Here is a 17899-nt window from a genome sequence, read left to right as displayed (position 1 = left end):
TCAGCCGAAACCTTCCTCCCCTCCAGCGCCTCAAAAGAGACGTTACTGTCTGGGGCGCCCTCCCGCTCTCAATGCTAGGTAGGGCAGCATTGTTTAAAATGATGGTGTTGTCCAGATTTTTGTATTTATTGCAAAATACCCTCGATCCAGTCCCAGCAAGCTACTTTCGAGAAATAGAAAGTTTGCAGAGAAGCCTGCTGTGGAAGGGTAGTGCCCGTATAGCCTTTGCGATGCTCACTTTCTCCTGGTATGACCGGGGAATCGGCCTACCAGACCTTAAGCGCTATTACTGGGCGTCTCATCTGGCAGCAATAAATCATGGTACTTACAGACGAGCGGACAACCCCGGATACACCATGGATCGATGGCTGCTTCCCGGCGGCAACTACAATAGGGCACTATACTCCAAGAGCGGCATAAAGTTGCTGACGGGTCCGACCAGACACTCGGTGTAGGTGTGGTGGACGGCTACCCGTAGCCTTGGCTGGAACTACAAGCTCACACTAGCAACTCTTCTATGGGACTCAGAGGTACTGGGTAATTTATGGAAGTCCAAGGGTTATGATCGCTGGGACCTCATCGGAATCTCTAGAATAGGCGACCTCTGGGTGAAGGGAGAAGTTAAAACCTTTGCGTCCCTCCAACAGGAGCTTGAGCTAGCAAACACAGAGTATTTCTGCTACCTGCAGGTTCGCCATGCGTTGCAGGCCCACATACCACACGGCGACTCACCCCCAAACTCCTCCCCCTTGGAGGATAGGCTGTTAGACGGCTACCTGCCCACAAAAACAATCTCATTATCATATAAGAAACTTATCAATCATACCGGTGATCCACTCCGTCCTACAAGAGTTAAATGGGAACAGGACGGGATAATCTTGGATGACGAAGACTGGACAGAGGCAGTGGCTTCCCCACGTGAGGTGGCCATTTCAGCTAGGCTGCGCCTCGTCCAGCTCAAGATACTCTATAGAATGTATATAACAGGACCCTGCCTGGTGAAATTGGGAAGAGCGGTGGATGGTGAATGTAGGAGGGGGTGTGGCCAGACGGGTACGTTTTTACACATACTTTGGGAATGCGACCTCATACAGCGATACTTGGACAGGATCCACACAGTTATGAGTGATGCACTGACAATGGTAATCCGTCTAGAGGCAAAGAGATGTCTGCTAAATGTATGGGAAACCACGGATCTGAAAGGGGCGCAGAGGACATGGGTGACGCTAGGACTCATGATAGTCAAACGAAACATAGCACAACTCTGGGGAGCCTATCACGTCCCAACCGAGGAGGCCTGGACAAGGGACATGGATTGGTGTATGTAGCTAGAGGTTGTCCCCGTAAATGGGTTTCCATTTGGAACGCTTGGAATGTTTATCGAGGATCTATCTCTACCCCCCCCCACCCCCCCTCCCCCCCAATTGCCAGAAATAGATGTCCGGGAATCACCATAAATGCTATAAGGTAATAATGTACCAATCATGACTGTATTACCCACATGTGTAATCATGAATACCTTAAGACTTGATGTACCGCAGAGATTGACTTTAACCTGTTAATAAAAAGAAATTAAAAAAAAAATGAATCTCTGTGTTACCTCGAGACCAATGCTACGTGCCCCTCTCAAGACTTTCTACTAGGACTCAACTATTTGCACACTCTATAATACCTGCAACGTGAGACTTGACAACTAAAAAAAACCCATCATACAAATCCCGATACAGCAAGGTGCCTTACTTTGTCTATTCCATGCCAGTTATCTTTGCTGCCCGCTCCTCATTGTTCCAAATACCGTGCCCTTCTTAGTGCAGGTGTTTAGATTGCTCATGCTATATTGTCCCTGGCAGTGATTTGCTGCATTACTATTATTACAATATCCCTACCATCAGATACTCGACAGTAAAGCCAGTTCACAACCACAATGTCGCAGACACATCGTGGCCTGCTGTTGTCTACTGACATGGCCTATTGTCCCTGCCACAACAAGCCCTGTTATATCTTTATGTCTCTGCTATAAGGACCCTACTGATACTGCCACACCGTGCACACAGTACCACGACTGCTGTACTCGCATCAGAGATACATTACAGCCCACTATACACCTATGTGCAATTCCGCCACATCTAAACACAGTTACTACCAGTGGCACTGTCTGCACTGTTTCACAGCCCGCTGTGTAGAAAAGGCCCCGCTGTAACAGCGGCAGCAGAGTCCGCTCTGCAGTTACCATTTACTCTCAGCACTTCTCACTGTGCGGCCAGGGCTGCAGTGTCCCTGTTAATACAGCCATGCAGCAGTCTCATTACAGCACTACGGTTCTTGATGTCGCACACTCCTCTCGTTTCAGGGAGCATGGCCAAGCGCCTGAACCAGATTGGGGTGGAGAACACAGAGGAGAACCGCCGGCTGTATCGCCAGATCCTCTTCAGCGCGGATGAGCGGATGCAGAACTGCATTGGTGGAGTTATCTTCTTCCATGAAACCATGTACCAGACAGCAGATTGCGGCACCGACTTTGTGCAGATCATCAAAGACAAAGGGATTGTGGTGGGAATCAAGGTACAAAGTTTTTGAGCACTCAGCAGTTTGCTTTAGGGGGCCCAGATGGACGACGGACCACAGTGAGGACTGCAGAGTGGTTTGCCAGAAGATGACTGAAGTGTTAGTGGGCTTTGGTGAGGCTTCCATGGGGGAGGTGCAGGATCTCAAGGGGGAGGAGAAGGATGCTATGAGAGAAGAAGCACATTAGAAGCTGCCATAGGTTAGTGGAACATTAGGGTGTTAGTCATTCTAGAGGAGGAGATGGGATATACTTCAAACACCGTGCGGCTGTGGGCAGGAGGGTAACATGAGGCCGCTGGAGGCTGCCACAGAGAAGTGGAGAGTGTGGGAACTAGTGGAGGACTTCAAAATGGACTGAAAAGGCTACGATTGAAACGTAGGTTTTACTCAGCCGCTGAGGAGAACAGCAGAAGACTTGCGGGCGTTGGAAGGACTCATGCTGAAATCCTAAATATAGATAGTCAGGATTCTGGGGACAAAGAAGGGGCAACGATCTTCTAAGGGGCACGGAAACCATCAAGATGTATGGAGAGGCAGAGGAGGTCTTGCCTACAGAGAACCAAAATATTTCGAAATAGACAGAGGGCTGTAAAAGCGTTGGATAAGACAACTGATCTGATTGGCTCTGTCCCACCCGGTGGGCCCTTCAGAGGCACTAGCCTCTGTAGTCGTCTCCCGGTGCCCCTGTAACCCAGATTCCTCCACCTTAGTAATAGGATTGTGGGTGAACGATCTCAGAAAGGTGATCCCAGGGCAGAGTCCTTAAGCTATAGACCTATTGAGCCGGTGGAGGCTTCCCAGACCAGTGACACAGAGGTCATGGATGTGGGCTGACGGGTAACACTTTTTCAGTGATGGAGGAGCTATAGGACTGAGGGCATGGAAACTGAGAGGCATCTCATCGCCAGTGAGCAATCACAATAGTGCAATGTCGGTGAGGCGCCGTGTGAGGCAGTGTCAGCTGCTGTGCTTTGGTAAGAGGAGTGTGCTATTCCTCACGAAGGGGCTGTACCTTTTCTTGTAATGGGATGTCATGTTTAATGGGTGGCTGTGTAGTGTCTAGCGGTGTGGCTCATGACGTCCACCGCTCTTGTTGCTCCTGGGTTTCATCTGAGTCACTGCGACATATGTACATTTCGCTCATTACAGGTTGTCTCATGTCTGGAAGGGTACAATCTCGTGTAGGTGAAAGCTGGCAGGCAGGCAATGTAGTGGAAGGTTTTAGACAGAAGGGGGGCCTACCACGTCCCTTGGGGACGCCCTGTGTTAGGCTGCCTTTTGCTGGCACAGTGCAGGCTCTTGCTTGCTGGGAAAGGTCTCTCATGAATGCTCCTCTTGTTGCTTAAACTGTATGTAATGTCTTCACAGGTGGATAAAGGTGTCGTCCCTTTGGCAGGAACCGATGGAGAGACCACAACTCAAGGTAGTTAATGTTCTCTAAAACAGGCTGATTGGCTCGATGCCAACTGTGGCACACGTGTCTCTCTCTCTCTCTCTCTCTCTCTCTCGGTTGAAAGCTCTGCTGTCTGCAAGATCCATTGCTTACAATAAATAGTCCTCTTCAACTATTCCTTTTTTGGATCCGCCTCTTTCAGCTGTTGGCTTGATGCATTATCAATCTCATTTTAGATCAGCTTAGGAAAGAATGTTTCTCTCTCTTCATGCTATTGGATTTTTGGTGCATCATTCTGTTTCTTATTGAATGCTTGCACTGTAATGTACATGGAACCATTATACCCTTTTTCATATTCAATTAGTTTATCTCACGCAATTATTGTGTAAAGAAATGTATCTGTTTTTTCAGCATCAGGCATTTTTGAATGCTTTTATCATGAACTTGACATGGTCTTCTAATTGCTTTTTGTTTAACAAACCACCAATATCACCTCCACCAATGCTACCACCAACTATACTCCAATCCTACTGCCACCACCTACAAGACCACCAGTACCGCCACCACAAATACAACCACCACAGAGCACAGCTACTACCATCCACAACAATACCTCTAATCCCACTGCAGGATGTATAATGGGGCGGTTGGTCAGCCAGCTTTAGCCATTGACTAACTTCACTGTGAGTGACAGCATTGTGCTCTTTTGTAAAGAGCTCATTGACATAGAGTAGTTATTTTCAGCATCAGGGACTATTATATCAAAGTGTGCTTTGTGAGACCAAAGAAATTGTTTTGGTTTAAGCCAGCCTCAATTTTGTATATTGGCTAGTGCCCAGCAACTCCTCAAAAATAAAGTTTTGCAAAAACAATGACAAAACAACCATTGACAAAGCCAAAAGGCTGGCACCAATGCCAGAACGTTGGCTTTGCAAGTGCTTGTTAAAAAATGAAACCAAGTAGAGTAACACAAAACATGTATGCACAAAGATCACTTACTAAGCCCCCAAATGGGCATACAGAAAAGCTTTAATCTCCACACAAAGCATAAACGTTCACCACACATATCACATTTATTACGCATTGCCAGTGGTAGAAATCATTACCATGGCTCACTTTTCTGTTTTTTATGGTGCCTTTGGTACATTCTGCCCTAGCTACTTGAAGGGTCATGAAAGCTGAGGGTGGAAGAGAAAGCAAAGAGGGTTCTGTGAGGCCTGTTTACCCGGTTCAGTGTCCACTCCCTGCCTATCCCAGGGTCACTCAGCAGGAAAATGGGGTTAATGGTAGAAAAGCTGTCCACACTGTGATGATCACAGGTTATGTGACATCACTTCTGCTGTCACTGACATTTGGATGAACTGGCTTGAATGATCACATGGTCTGTCACAGACTCCTGGCTCCTATATGAAAAGATCTGTTCACAAAAAGGAAGTCAACAAATTACGTACGGGGTCTATTTCTCGTTACAGGGTTTCTGGATGTTTATAGAGTGCAGGGTAATTTCACATTTTATATGGACATTTTAACTTATACCTTGAAGCCAGGCAGCTATACATTTTATAAATAGTGCAAATAATTAGTTTCCATTTGTGCCTGGGTTAAAACCAGAACCTGCTACACTGCAATCCTTTCAGTTTTCTACAGCAGCCTTTGGCGTTTACCACAGTGCAGTGTTGCTAATAGTACAGCACAACACGTTCCTAGGGACGAGAAATGAAGAACATGCCCTTGGTTCCTCTGTAATGCTGGAACAAGTTGCACAGATAACTCTCTAGGCGAGCCCTGGGATGTTGTGTATGAACAACAGATGTTCTCCTGATTGGCATGATGAAGAACCAATGGCAACCTCTCTGCTCCTGGCACGCAAGCGGACCAAAGCAGCCCACGTTTGCTGATCTGCATCCTCTGCTCCTTTTTTCATTTAAATGTTCGGTGTATCTTCTTCATCCCAGCTCACCGTCTCCCTCTCCTTCCCTAACCATGATCAACACTCTTCCTCCCTAACCTTCATCTACCCTTTCATTCCCTAACCATCTTCTACCCTGTCCTCCCTTCCCACCATGTCCCCTCTCTTTCCCTAACCACCCCTACCCTCTCCCCCCAACATCTCACCCCTCCGCTCATGACCCATTTCCATACTTTTTTGGGAGTTTGCGGAGTTTGTTTGACAGACATTTGTCATAGACTAGGCTCTTCATTTCCCTTTCCTCTCTCATTTTCCTATTCTTTCCTATCTCATCTCCTCCCACTGCCCTCTCACTCCCCGTCTCCCCTCCTCGTCTTTTCCCCTCCACTGTTTCCCTTACATTTTAACACATTTCTGTAAGCATACCTATTTTAGAGATTAGGATTTTATAGTATTTTTCGAACCTGAAACTCAGTGAACATAATGCTTTCTGCAGGACACCTGTCCTCCATGCACCTTTACAGTCATAAAAAGCTTCTTATCATGAAACACGTCTCAGTGATGACCTTTTCTGCCACCCTTTGCTTTTCCTGCCCCTTGCTCCTTTGCGTTAAAAGATTCCTGTTGCACCCAGTGCTCACTGTGCCTTTGATTCTCTTCCAGGCTTGGACGGCCTCGCTGAGCGGTGCGCCCAGTACAAGAAGGATGGGGCTGACTTTGCTAAGTGGCGCTGCGTCCTGAAGATCAGCGACAACACTCCTTCAAATCTGGCCATTTTTGAGAACGCCAATGTCCTTGCCCGCTACGCCAGCATCTGCCAACAGGTGAGGCCTTCGGATACCCGGTGCCACAACCCCCAGGGCATCCGTGCCCCCTGCTCCTTCCTCATCAAGCAGAGGATAAGAACCTGCAGTCTTGCTTGCATGAATGAGGCTGCAGGGTGCATAGAGAGGCTTCTTTACTTACACCTAGATGCACAGGGCATAGGAGGCCCCATCGTGAGCCGCGACTTTACAGCTGCGCCTTTGCATAGTGCTGTAGACCTGTGCTTAAATGTGTGGAGAGAAGGTGAGAACGAGGAATGCCACCTCATACACTAGTGTGTGGTGTCGAACAGGTGAGGTCTGGTAGTTAAAATGTTTGCCCTGCGAGCCATTTCATGCTGAGCTGCGTTTACCTTGATGAGCTGGTAACCCATTTGTTCTTGATGTAGAAGAGTATTGTGGCAGTTGTTGACTGGTTTGTTCTTGGTCTAGAATGGCATTGTGCCCATCGTGGAACCAGAAATCCTGCCCGACGGAGACCATGATCTGAAGCGATGCCAGTATGTAACCGAGAAGGTGAGTCTTATGTGCCCAAAACAAGCCAGCCCACCAGAGATCCCTTGGAGGAGAAGCCTGCTTGAGACAGAGCACAGGCTGGGAGGCAAGGAAGGATGTCACACATCTTCTAGACAGAGAGCTCCATCCTTTGGCAGAGTTGCACTCATTAGAGATAGACACATCCTTAGACATTTCTGAGATACTGGGTCACATGGCCCAGTATTTCTACTTTGCAGGGATGTTTGTATTTTCATACCTGCTAATCTTGTCCAGGCGGATTATGGAGGTTTAGGGTGCCCGGTGGGGAGATCAGCAAGTCCACCCCTACATTCTCAAACTCCGGCTCCCCCCTCTCATGCTGGGGGGTGTTATTATGGCTCATGGAAGGTACAGTGAATGTTAAAGATTACTGTACTGGGTACCTCCAAAGCAGAGGAGAAGCATCATATATTTTGACAAGCACAGACAGAATAGTCTTCATACTTACCTATGAGCATCTATATGTAGTGAATATGGGAAATAGAAGAGGGCTTTAACAGGTTTTTTCAGTGTTGTAAAATAGCAATATTCAGATAGAGTCACATGTATTGCTTTATTTGATAGAATACTAATATGCCCAGGAAAAGCATACAACGTTGAAGGCTAACGAAGGTCTCGGTATATGGAGGCGTCTAGTAAGATCTTTCACCAGAAGGGACGAGATAAAGTGGGGAGTATACCCCTTCCAGATCAAAGAAGGAACAAGCATTGGCATAGCCAATAGGTCTCGCTTTTGGGACCTTATAAGTATTTAGTTATGCAACTTTTGCATGGCTAAACACTTATAAGGTCCCAAAGGCGAGACCTATCGGCTATGCCAATGCTTGTTGTGATTTGACACCTATATTTGCAGTGATAGTGATGTCAGGCCTATATCTGCAGCAATAGTGATCTCACACCAATATCTGCAGTGATGGCAATCTCACACCAATATAATAGATATTCGACACTTACATCTGCAGTAATAGTGATATCACACCTATATCTACAGTGATATCGATCTCACACTTGCAAGCGCAGTGACATTTAGTGCGCAAATTAAAAAGTAATGCAAAGTGCTCTTAAAAGTAGCGTGTGTGTGAAACTTTGATGTATATGAGCCTGTAAGTGTAGTCACTATTTTAAATGCATGCAGTATTCTATTCCTGTATATAAAGAAATTAACACTAACTGTACAAGCTTACACTGCAGCCTAGCGAACTGTAAGAAAGAAGATGGGCCTCAGAAATAAAAGAAGCCAGCAGTGCGGTTTAAGTAGCTGCTGAGCCAAAATGTCTAAATAAGGGAAGGCACCACTTCGATGTTTAATCCGCAACATGTTGAAGGCTGGCGCTTATACAAGCTATGGTAGTAGCATGTACAGGCACAGCGCGAAAGCTAGTTTGTATATTAGGAGTATGTAGTGCGTAGGATTGTATTATACTAAAAAGTGCACATACAGGAAAACTGCAGTGGTGGTGCACTTATAGTTAACGGTAGAGAAATGCACAGTGAGACCTTAAAAACGGCACAAATAGGAGAAGTAGCTCTGTAATTTAAAAAACTTACCGTGTTTGTTTGCAGCGAAAGTAGTGAAACTTTTAGAGTTGGCGATGTCTAGGTATGGCATTGGATCAAGAAGTAATTACAAAAGCTTGTTCTGTTCCATTTAAGTACCGAAATAGTTTTAAAAAAGGGAACCCTATTTTAAATCACAAAAGTATAGCACATGGCCTTAGTTAAAAAAACATGCACGTGAGGTAGAGATGGGGTGCTAATGTTCCCTTGTTTGCCAAGTAGGTGACGTTAGATTGTAAGGATGAAAGGGTTGGTTAGGTGTGGCCCAAAGAAGAATTAGAGGGTATGTTTCACTTGTGCGGCCGCTAAAGTGAAAGTAATCATTTCGCGGCGCTCTGATGTTCGCAGTGGCCGTGCGGCTCACTGAGAACATCAAAGCGCCCGCGAAATGTACACGCAGGCTGCCAAATGGTGCGCGCGCCCGGTGCACATGCACTGTAGTTGGGGGCCTGAAAAGCACTTGTTTGCACTTCCAAATCCCCGTTTTCTATAGCTCTCGCCAGAGCAGCGCTAAAGCGCTGGCTCAGGCGAGACCTAAAAAGGGTTTAATTAAGGGGCGAGCAACAGTGGGGAAGAATGTGGAGAGCCACCCGGCTTGTACGGATGGCGCCTTTAAGTCGCATTCACCCCGAAGTCAGGCGCGGCCGAGGGTTTGAATAAAATGGCAGTTGACCGCTCGAGGTCACTCACAGTGTTCCAGTTGCGAGTGGGTTGTTATTGTGTGGAACTAATGAGGAGGCCCAAGTGAGCTCTCTTACACTCGCGACTACTAGTCCACTGGAGTGAGATAAGTCTAATGTATATATGTCTGTGCGGAAGTGAGTGGCCCACAGCCACGTAATTATTGTATATAATCAATTACATTAAACCAAGCATGACAACAATAACGTAAAAAGGATTACATTGTTAAGGACCGACACTGCAACTGCAAAATACAACGTTCCAAAAACGGAATAGTCCAGAAGCACCATCTAGTGGCCATGATAAAATATGTCTGATTATTAAAAGCCCTACACCGTGGTAGACAATAATTGGACACATCTACATCCATGGTTTGATACGACATTTACATCTACATCCACTCTGTTGTGTGCTGGTAGCAGGGCTTTAAGTGGGATAAGAAAAACAGGGGGTGCTCTAAAAGGGGTGTGACAAACTTCTTGAATAGGTGTAGCCTATCCTGTTAAGGGCGTGGCCTAAATCATGAGAACTAGCATTGTTTGCTGCCTCAATATAATGGTGCAATTGTTGACAAACAGTTTGGCCAGCTTTAGAGTGTACGGTTCCACCTTCCTCAAGACTGCATTGTTTACAGCATGGTAACATAAGGACTGTTTTCATCTCTGCATTGACTACAACCAACTAAAATAACAACAAATCAAATAGGCTAAAATATGTCACTGACATTAATAAACAATGAACACAGTAGGAATGCAGTGTTTAACAGTATTTACTCAGTTTGACAAATGCACATTGAAAAAAAGTCTGCACTCAGTTGTATCACAATAATTCAATTTGTGAACTACTACTGAAACTGGGATCATCCAACCAAACCAGGAGAGCTAACCCGGCAATTTGCACAATCATCCTTTCCTCCGTAGCTTATCACTATTAATGTGTTAAAATTATTTTATGTCCTTAACGATTGCATAAATAACCAAAGCAAGATTGAACAGTGATCACTGTACATTAATTTAATCACAGTACAACCCCCTCCCCCCCCCACTGTTCACGAACAGCAGCTCACTATCCATGCGGTCAGGGGTCATGGACAATCACAGGTCCAACAATGACTCCCTCGTTCCAGGCCTTCCTGATGTCTGAATTACAGTAGCTCTGGGAATGACAAACCATTAAAAACTGCAAGCGCTATTTACTTCTGACCGCAGAGATTGTGCTACAGTCGACTGACGATTTGCACCATCACGTAATGCCCATTTTTGTTCAAGAGTAGAAGGCCCTCGCTTCAGATAATTTATTTGCCTGCAATGGATTTTGAACAAACTTATTTGCAAATATAAAAGTTTAATTGCTCAAGGTCGCGTGTCCAGCATTTTACATTCCCTGTCTGCATCAACCCTGTAAAGCATAGAGGGGATATGAGCACCTCTCACCATGCACCCCAATGTAATGTTTTGGCGTCACATGATAAAGATGACAAATAACATGACTGTCCCATTCAAAGGTAATCTTTTGTAGGTTTGGATTCATGCATGTGGTTTGCATTGACACATTAACATTTTGGGATATAAGAGCAAGTGAGTGGTGTGTGCTCTGCGGAGCTGGTAGCTCTGTGGTAAGTTAAGCAAGAGAGGAATGAAGGTGTCAGGATTCAGTTAAAATGTATTTGGTGATACGACAATGATGGTGCTGCTTTTGCGTTGCAAAAAGAGAAGGGAAATCCAGAGAGAAAATGACACTATTTAAAGGATTTTCCTTCCCCTACAGCACTCACCTGGCATGACGTTATACAGTAACTTCTTCACTAATGAGTAGTGAGCAAAAAGAGCGTTCGCACATCGATGTGCATGCTGTCACTGCAGTCTGGAAAAAAACAGATCGCCTGGGCCAGGGCATAAAACAGAGCCCGATAGGGACCAGTTTCGAGGCCCTCTTTTAAAAACTGCCAGCGCTCAGCACCGCTAGGACCTAGCCCACTTAAATCCTCTAAGTATAATGGGGTTGCCCTGTGTCCCTCAGAGCCTGGGTATATAAGTATAAACTACTAGTGGTCCTGTCGGATGTCACAATTTCAGCAGAAATTGTGAGACATGATTTGTATTAAGCATGGAAATGAAGAGTCCAATGATAATCCCTTTCAGGCTGTGCATGAGAGCTACTATTAGTGATTCCTTACTTGCCTCCGCACATCACAATTCCTAATGCCCACAAACCATGACACTGAAGAGTGCTTCATCAATAACATGTAATATTCTGGCTGTAATATAATACAATCAATGAACTAACATAACATTGAAATCAAAAAACTTTTACAGTGCTCACATATGCAGACATGAAAACATAAAAGCCACACATAGTCAAATGTTCACACTTGTGAAGCTCAAGGTATCCTTGTATTGTTTCCTTTATATATTTGTAGGATAGCCGACACAGGACATTGGATAATTACGCTGATGTTTCGACCCTCTGATAACTTGTTAATAGTTATACAGCTTGGTGGGTCTTATTCAGGACTAAAAAACAAAAATGACAGCTTCCAAAATGAGAATCCAGGATCGCAAAATGATCATCCTGCAAAATATCATGAATGTATATTTCATGTAATCGTGGTCCACAGCCGGGGTACACAAGGTATGTAAACTGAAAGCACAGGAGGAGGACGTACATCAAGCTTTCAGCTGCTGATAGGGATCAATTTCCCCACACAATTACCAAGAATACATATGAAAGGGTTTTGTGTACTTAACAGAAAAGGATGATTGGGTGATACTAACCCCACTTTACATACCTTGTGTACCGCGGCTGGGGACCATGATGACATGGAATATACATTCATTATATTTTGTTGGATGCTCCTTTTGTGATCCTGGATTCTCCTTTTAGAGGCTGTCCTTTTGGTTTTCAGTCCTGAGGAAGATCCACCAAGATGTATACCCATTAACAAGTTATCGGAGGGTCGAAATGTTGACGTAATTATCCAATGTCCTGTGTCAGCTATACTACAAATATATAAAGGAAACAATACAAGGATACCCTGAGCTTCACAAGTGTGGACATTTGACTACGTGTGGCTTTTATGTTTTCATGTCTGTATATGTGAACACTGTAAAAAGGTTTTTGATATTCCACATTATGTTAGTTTAATTGATTGTATTATATGTAATCTGTGTGTTTTGGACAGCCAGAATAGTACATGGTATTGATGAAGCACTCTTCAGTGTCATGGTTTGTGGACACTTAAGAATTTCGATGCGCGGAGGCAAGTAAGGAATTACTAATAGTAACTCTCATAAATAACCTGATAGGGATCATTATTGGACCCTTCATTTCCATGCTTAATACTGAGCATTTCTCACAATTTCTGCGGAAGTTGTCATACCCAACAGGACCACTTGTAGTTTATCCCACTTGAAGCCCTAGCTGTGGCAGCTATACGAGATCAACTGCTTTGAACCTGGCACAGCTGTCATATTTCTACTACAGCAGATCTCCACAATTACAGCAACAAGAAACAGTAATACATTGCCAGCGTGGTGAACCCGAAAGCGGCCATGATGAAGGGGACAGAAACCCAGCTGCACAAGCCAGACACGCTAATAGGAACTAACTCCATGCTTAGCTAAGACTTCCACAATGGCTTCCATGACAGAAACTCATGAAACAAATCGAATCCTTTGCTCCTGGAGCTTCAACCTTCTGTGTCAGAGCTGCCACGGAAAAGACGTAATTACAAGATAAAATACACTATCTGGAAAGCCATGCTTAAGATTCTAAAAGGTAGTCGCGTTGCAGCAAAATCCGTATTGTAAGACTGCCTAAAAATATAGAGGCCAACAGCATGGTGGCCTTCATAGAAAACTGGAAATCCCAAACATTAGCTATACCAGGACTCACACATTTCTTCTCCTTTGAAAGGGCACTAGGGGCCTGCACTCGCTTATTATTATTATTATTATTATTTATTTTTGTAGAGCGCATAGTCACCAAGAGGTATCCCAGCGCTAGGAACCCTAATTCTACAGTTCGGCGGACCCGGGGCAGAGCAAAGGAGGGGGGGGAGGTGTGGGGGGGGGAAGCAAAGGCTCCGAATAATGGGAGGACTTAAGGTTTTAGGGAAAGAGATGAGTCTTTAGCTGCTTCCTGAAGGGCAGGTATTGTGATTCGAGTCGCAGGTAGCGGGGGAGCGAGTTCCAGAGGCGTGCAGCTTGGACCGAGAAACGTCTTCCTCCTGATCGGGCTTTCTTGAATCTGGGGGTGTTGATGAGGTTTTCTGAGTCTGAACGGAGGGGTCTTGTAGTTTTATAGCAGGTGATGAATTTGCTAAGAATAGGGGGGCCTTGATTTTGTAGTGATTTATGGACTAGGCATAGGGCCTTGAATTTGACTCGCTCCCTTATGGGGAGCCAATGAAGAAGTTTGAGAGCAGGTTTAGCAGAGGTTCTGGCAGGGGTATTTGTGATAATCCGGGCAGCGGTGTTCTGGATTCTCTGAAGCTTGTTGAGGGTCGCTTCCGGAGCGCCCAGATAGATCACGTTGCTGTAATCAAGTCTCGATACTATTAGGCCTTGGATTAGCAGTTTTTGGGAGTTGAAGGGTAGGAGGGGCAGGACTTTCCTCAGAGATTTCAGGAGACCAAAGCAGGTCCCGGCTACCTTCTTTGCCTGTATAGTGAATGAGAGGTCAGTGTCAATCCACACGCCCAGACTTTTTACCTCTGTTTTTGGGTCAGGGGGAGGGCCCAGACAAGCTGGCCAGATGTTCGGGGAGAGTGAGATTCCTTTCGGGCCAAGAAGAAGAACCTCAGTTTTCGTCCCATTTAGCTTTAGGGCTGACCTATTCATCCAGCGGTGGACCTGCGTGAGGCAGTTGTATAGGTCAGCTGAGTGTTGTCTGGGGTGGGACAGAGATACCACTAGTTGCGTGTCGTCAGCATAGCTGATAACGCGCACTCCGAATGGGGTGATGACCTCCTCCAATGTGGACATATAGATATTAAATAATGTGGGACTCAGAGAGGAGCCCTGAGGCACACCACATTGGAGGGGCATTTCGGAGGAGCGGGCGTTCTTCTCCCAGATCTGGTAGGTCCGTTGGGCCAAGAAGGATGAAAGCCAGGACAGGGCTGTGCCTTCCACACCAACTCTTTTGAGTCTTTTGATGAGGAGTTGGTGGTTCACGGTGTCGAACGCCGCACTTAGGTCGAGGAGGATCACTGCCACTGATCCTCCCCCATCCAATAGCGCTCTGGCCTCCTCTACCGCTGCCAGGAGGGCGATGTCAGTGCCCTGCCCTGGTCGGAAGCCCGTCTGGGAACTTTTTAGCTTGTTGTTGGCCTCCAGAAACTGCGAGAGTTTCCTATTGACCAGTTTTTCAGCGATTTTGCTTACTCCTGGGAGTAAGGAAATAGGCCTGTAATTAGCCAGATTTTCAGGGTCGAGGGATGGTTTCTTCAATAGGGCTTTTACGACGGCCGTCTTCCAACTCAGGGGTACAACTCCTTGTTGGAGTGAGGTATTGATCAGATGAGTGAGAGGGGGGGTAATTGTGGGGGCAACCTCCTTGAGGATTCGGAGTGGAGCAGGGTCCCTAGGGGATCCGCTCTTCATAGATTTAAGCGTGTTTCGTACTACTTCTGTTGTAACTTGGCCCCACGAGGAGAGACAAGTAGGTGGTGTAAGGCAGGGGAGAACGTTTTCTTCACACGGACTCGCAGGGGGAATTGAATCCAGAATTGTTTGGATTTTCTCGTGAAAGAAATTAGCCAGTTGTTGGCATTTCTCCTGATCGGCTTTAGGATCGGAAGGGTATCCCGGTCTCTGTTCTGGGGTTTTTATAAGCTCTTTAAGGATAACATATGATTCCTTGCTAGAGCATCCCGCTTTCTCTATTCTCTCCTGGAAGAACGCGCTTTTAGTTTTTCGGATAGCGATTTTATAGGATAGAAGAGAAGTAGAGTAGATGTTTTTGTTAATTTCCGATTTGTCTCTTCTCCAGGAGCGTTCTGTTCTGTTGCACTCCTGGCGCAGAGCTCTGAGCTCTGGGGTGTACCATAGAGCAGAAGATAGTCTTTTAGGATGTTTGAGGGTCGCAGTTTTTGGGAGCAGAGTATCTAAGGATGAGGTGATCCACTCATTAAACTGCTTGTCAGCCATGGTAGGGTCGGAGGAGAACTCGGGGATGGAGTCTGTAAGGGTGGCGGCCCATTCTTCAGGTGACAGTTTGCGCCATCGTCGGTCAGTTACCTGGATTTTAGAGGTTAGGGGATTCGGAGTGGGAATTTCCCAGGAGAAAGGGACCAAAAAATGGTCCGTCCATGGGAGGGTCACGGGTGATTTGGTGGTGATGGTTGCTATATTAGTGAGGATGGGGTCCAATAGGTGTCCCTTCTCATGGGTGGGCTCGTTGTTCACCAGACGGATATTTAGTGATGTTAGGTCTTGCCGGAGTTCAGAGGCTGACCGATCCGTGGGATCCATGAAGTGGAAGTTTATATCACCTAGCATCAGGAAATTGGAGGTGGACGAAGCTAGTTGTGATACCGATTCGATGACGGCATTAATAAAATTCCCAGGAGCACCTGGGGGGCGGTAGATCAACAGCCCTGCCAGGGAATGAGCTGGGGAGGTTTGGATGGAGAATTGACAGCTCTCGCAATCCTCAATGTAGGCGTTGGAGGTTCTACAGGTGAATTGTTCCCTGAGAATTATGGCTACCCCTCCTCCTCTCCCTTTGGGTCTGTGTAAAGCTTGAGAGAGATAGCCTGTGGGAAGGGCCGTAACGATGTCCGGGTCGGTGCTATCTGATAGCCATGTTTCCGTTAAAAACAATATGTCGAGATCCTGATCTTGAATTAGTAAATTTAATTCGATCGCATGTTTGGGAAGGGAGCGGCAGTTAAGAAGTCCCATCTTCAATGCGGGTCTTGTCGAGTTCAGGGGTGTCGGATTACAGCGCGAACAATTCGTGAATGTATTACCTTCAATATGCGTGTGGTAGCAGGCAAGGATTTTCTTAGGTTGTAGGGCGCGTAGTGCAACTCCCGTATACATCACTCGATCCTGAGGGCCACCAGGCAGAGTCACTGGGCCTGGGACCGTCTGGGCCCGGACGGGCTTGGGCCCGGACGGGCTTGCCTTTGGCGCGCCTTCGGCGCGCTGACGGCGCGCCCGCTGCGCCCGTCCGCTGCGCTCCCTGAACTGACACATAATTAATGGACGGAAGGAGAGATGGTCGGAGGTGGGCGTGGCCACCCGGACGGGGCGTGTCCTGGTCTCCTCGCTGCCGGTAATGGCGGCTTGCGCGTGGGTCCTGGGTTTCCAAGCATCGTCCCCAGATCTGTCGTTGTAAAACCTTTTCACTATAAGGATAGAAACATTATCCTGCAGAAGTGAGGAAAACAGTCTCTCGCATTAAAGGAATGTCACATTTCTATTATTTTTTTTTAGCAAGGGTGACCACGTCGCCAGCAATTAAATACATGTTGTTAATGGAATAACTCAACTTACTCTGGCTTTCCAAACCCTTCAACATATGACAGAATCTTCGGGACATCGGTTTGGGCATTATTACCTGCTTTGCAGTTAGGAGTAAATGTGTCACTATCTTGGCTTTAGTTGAGTACAAATGGTAAAAACGACTTCATATAGCCCACACACATATATGTTCAGGCTTTATCATCACCCATCACCCATATTTTTAAAATGTTGTCTGTCTCCACTAGCCCTTCTGCTTCAGAAGTGGGCCATTGGTGCATCCCCAGAGGACATCAGCCAGTGTGCTCCAGCATGATTCTGGCATGGGGCGAACACCACTGTTTAAGGAGAGACCCTTCTGAGACAGATCATTGATGAAAGGTCTGCACAGAGGCACTATCAGAGTGAATATGCACTTCATGCCCTACCGTTTGAGGAATGGAGAGTGACATCTACATCTGTGGCCTGCAAGCCCTGCCCAGGACTGCCGCTGCATGATGCGCATGCCAGGTACATTCAGAAGTTGTTATTCTGCTCCCCAGTTAGAGAGCTGAAAAAGAAAAGAGCACCAATCAGAGGTATTCAGCAAATCTTATATGCTGCAGGTCAGATGGGAAAAACACAAATCATGCATGGTCTTCATAAATTAGGCAAAAAGAAAAAGGTTGCCATGATTTCTAAGGTTCGTCTGTCTGATGCAGCTGGAACAGACACTAAACTTCCTCTGCTGCTGGGAGTCTCAGACTGACTGTCAACTCACAGCAGAACTGTGAACCTTCCACGTCATACTGTGTACACTTGGCACTGTTTAGGAGGCATGCCTCGCTTAGCACTCTACTGCAAACCATAAAATCTAAATAAATGGATAAATGTAAAATGTCCTCTTGAATAATGAGACTACCGGAGATACCGATTAAAACTATAAATATGTCAGACTTATCCCATGGCAGTGAAGTCTGGA

General features: G+C 46.2%; 1 protein-coding gene across 1 annotated transcript in view; it reads left to right on the top strand.

The window, feature by feature from the left end:
• ALDOC (aldolase, fructose-bisphosphate C) overlaps positions 1–17899 on the top strand; it is a 120639-nt gene that overhangs the window by 90832 nt on the left and 11908 nt on the right. The window contains exons 3-6 of the mRNA XM_085649118.1: positions 2351–2562; positions 3934–3988; positions 6531–6691; positions 7124–7207. Coding sequence (XP_085505244.1) covers positions 2351–2562; positions 3934–3988; positions 6531–6691; positions 7124–7207 — 512 coding nt within the window. The remainder of the gene's footprint in view (positions 1–2350; positions 2563–3933; positions 3989–6530; positions 6692–7123; positions 7208–17899) is intronic.

This window comes from Triturus cristatus, chromosome 3_2 (assembly GCF_964204655.1).
Source record: "Triturus cristatus chromosome 3_2, aTriCri1.1, whole genome shotgun sequence".
NCBI lineage: Eukaryota > Metazoa > Chordata > Amphibia > Caudata > Salamandridae > Triturus > Triturus cristatus.
This window is presented reverse-complemented; position numbering and strand designations above follow the sequence as displayed.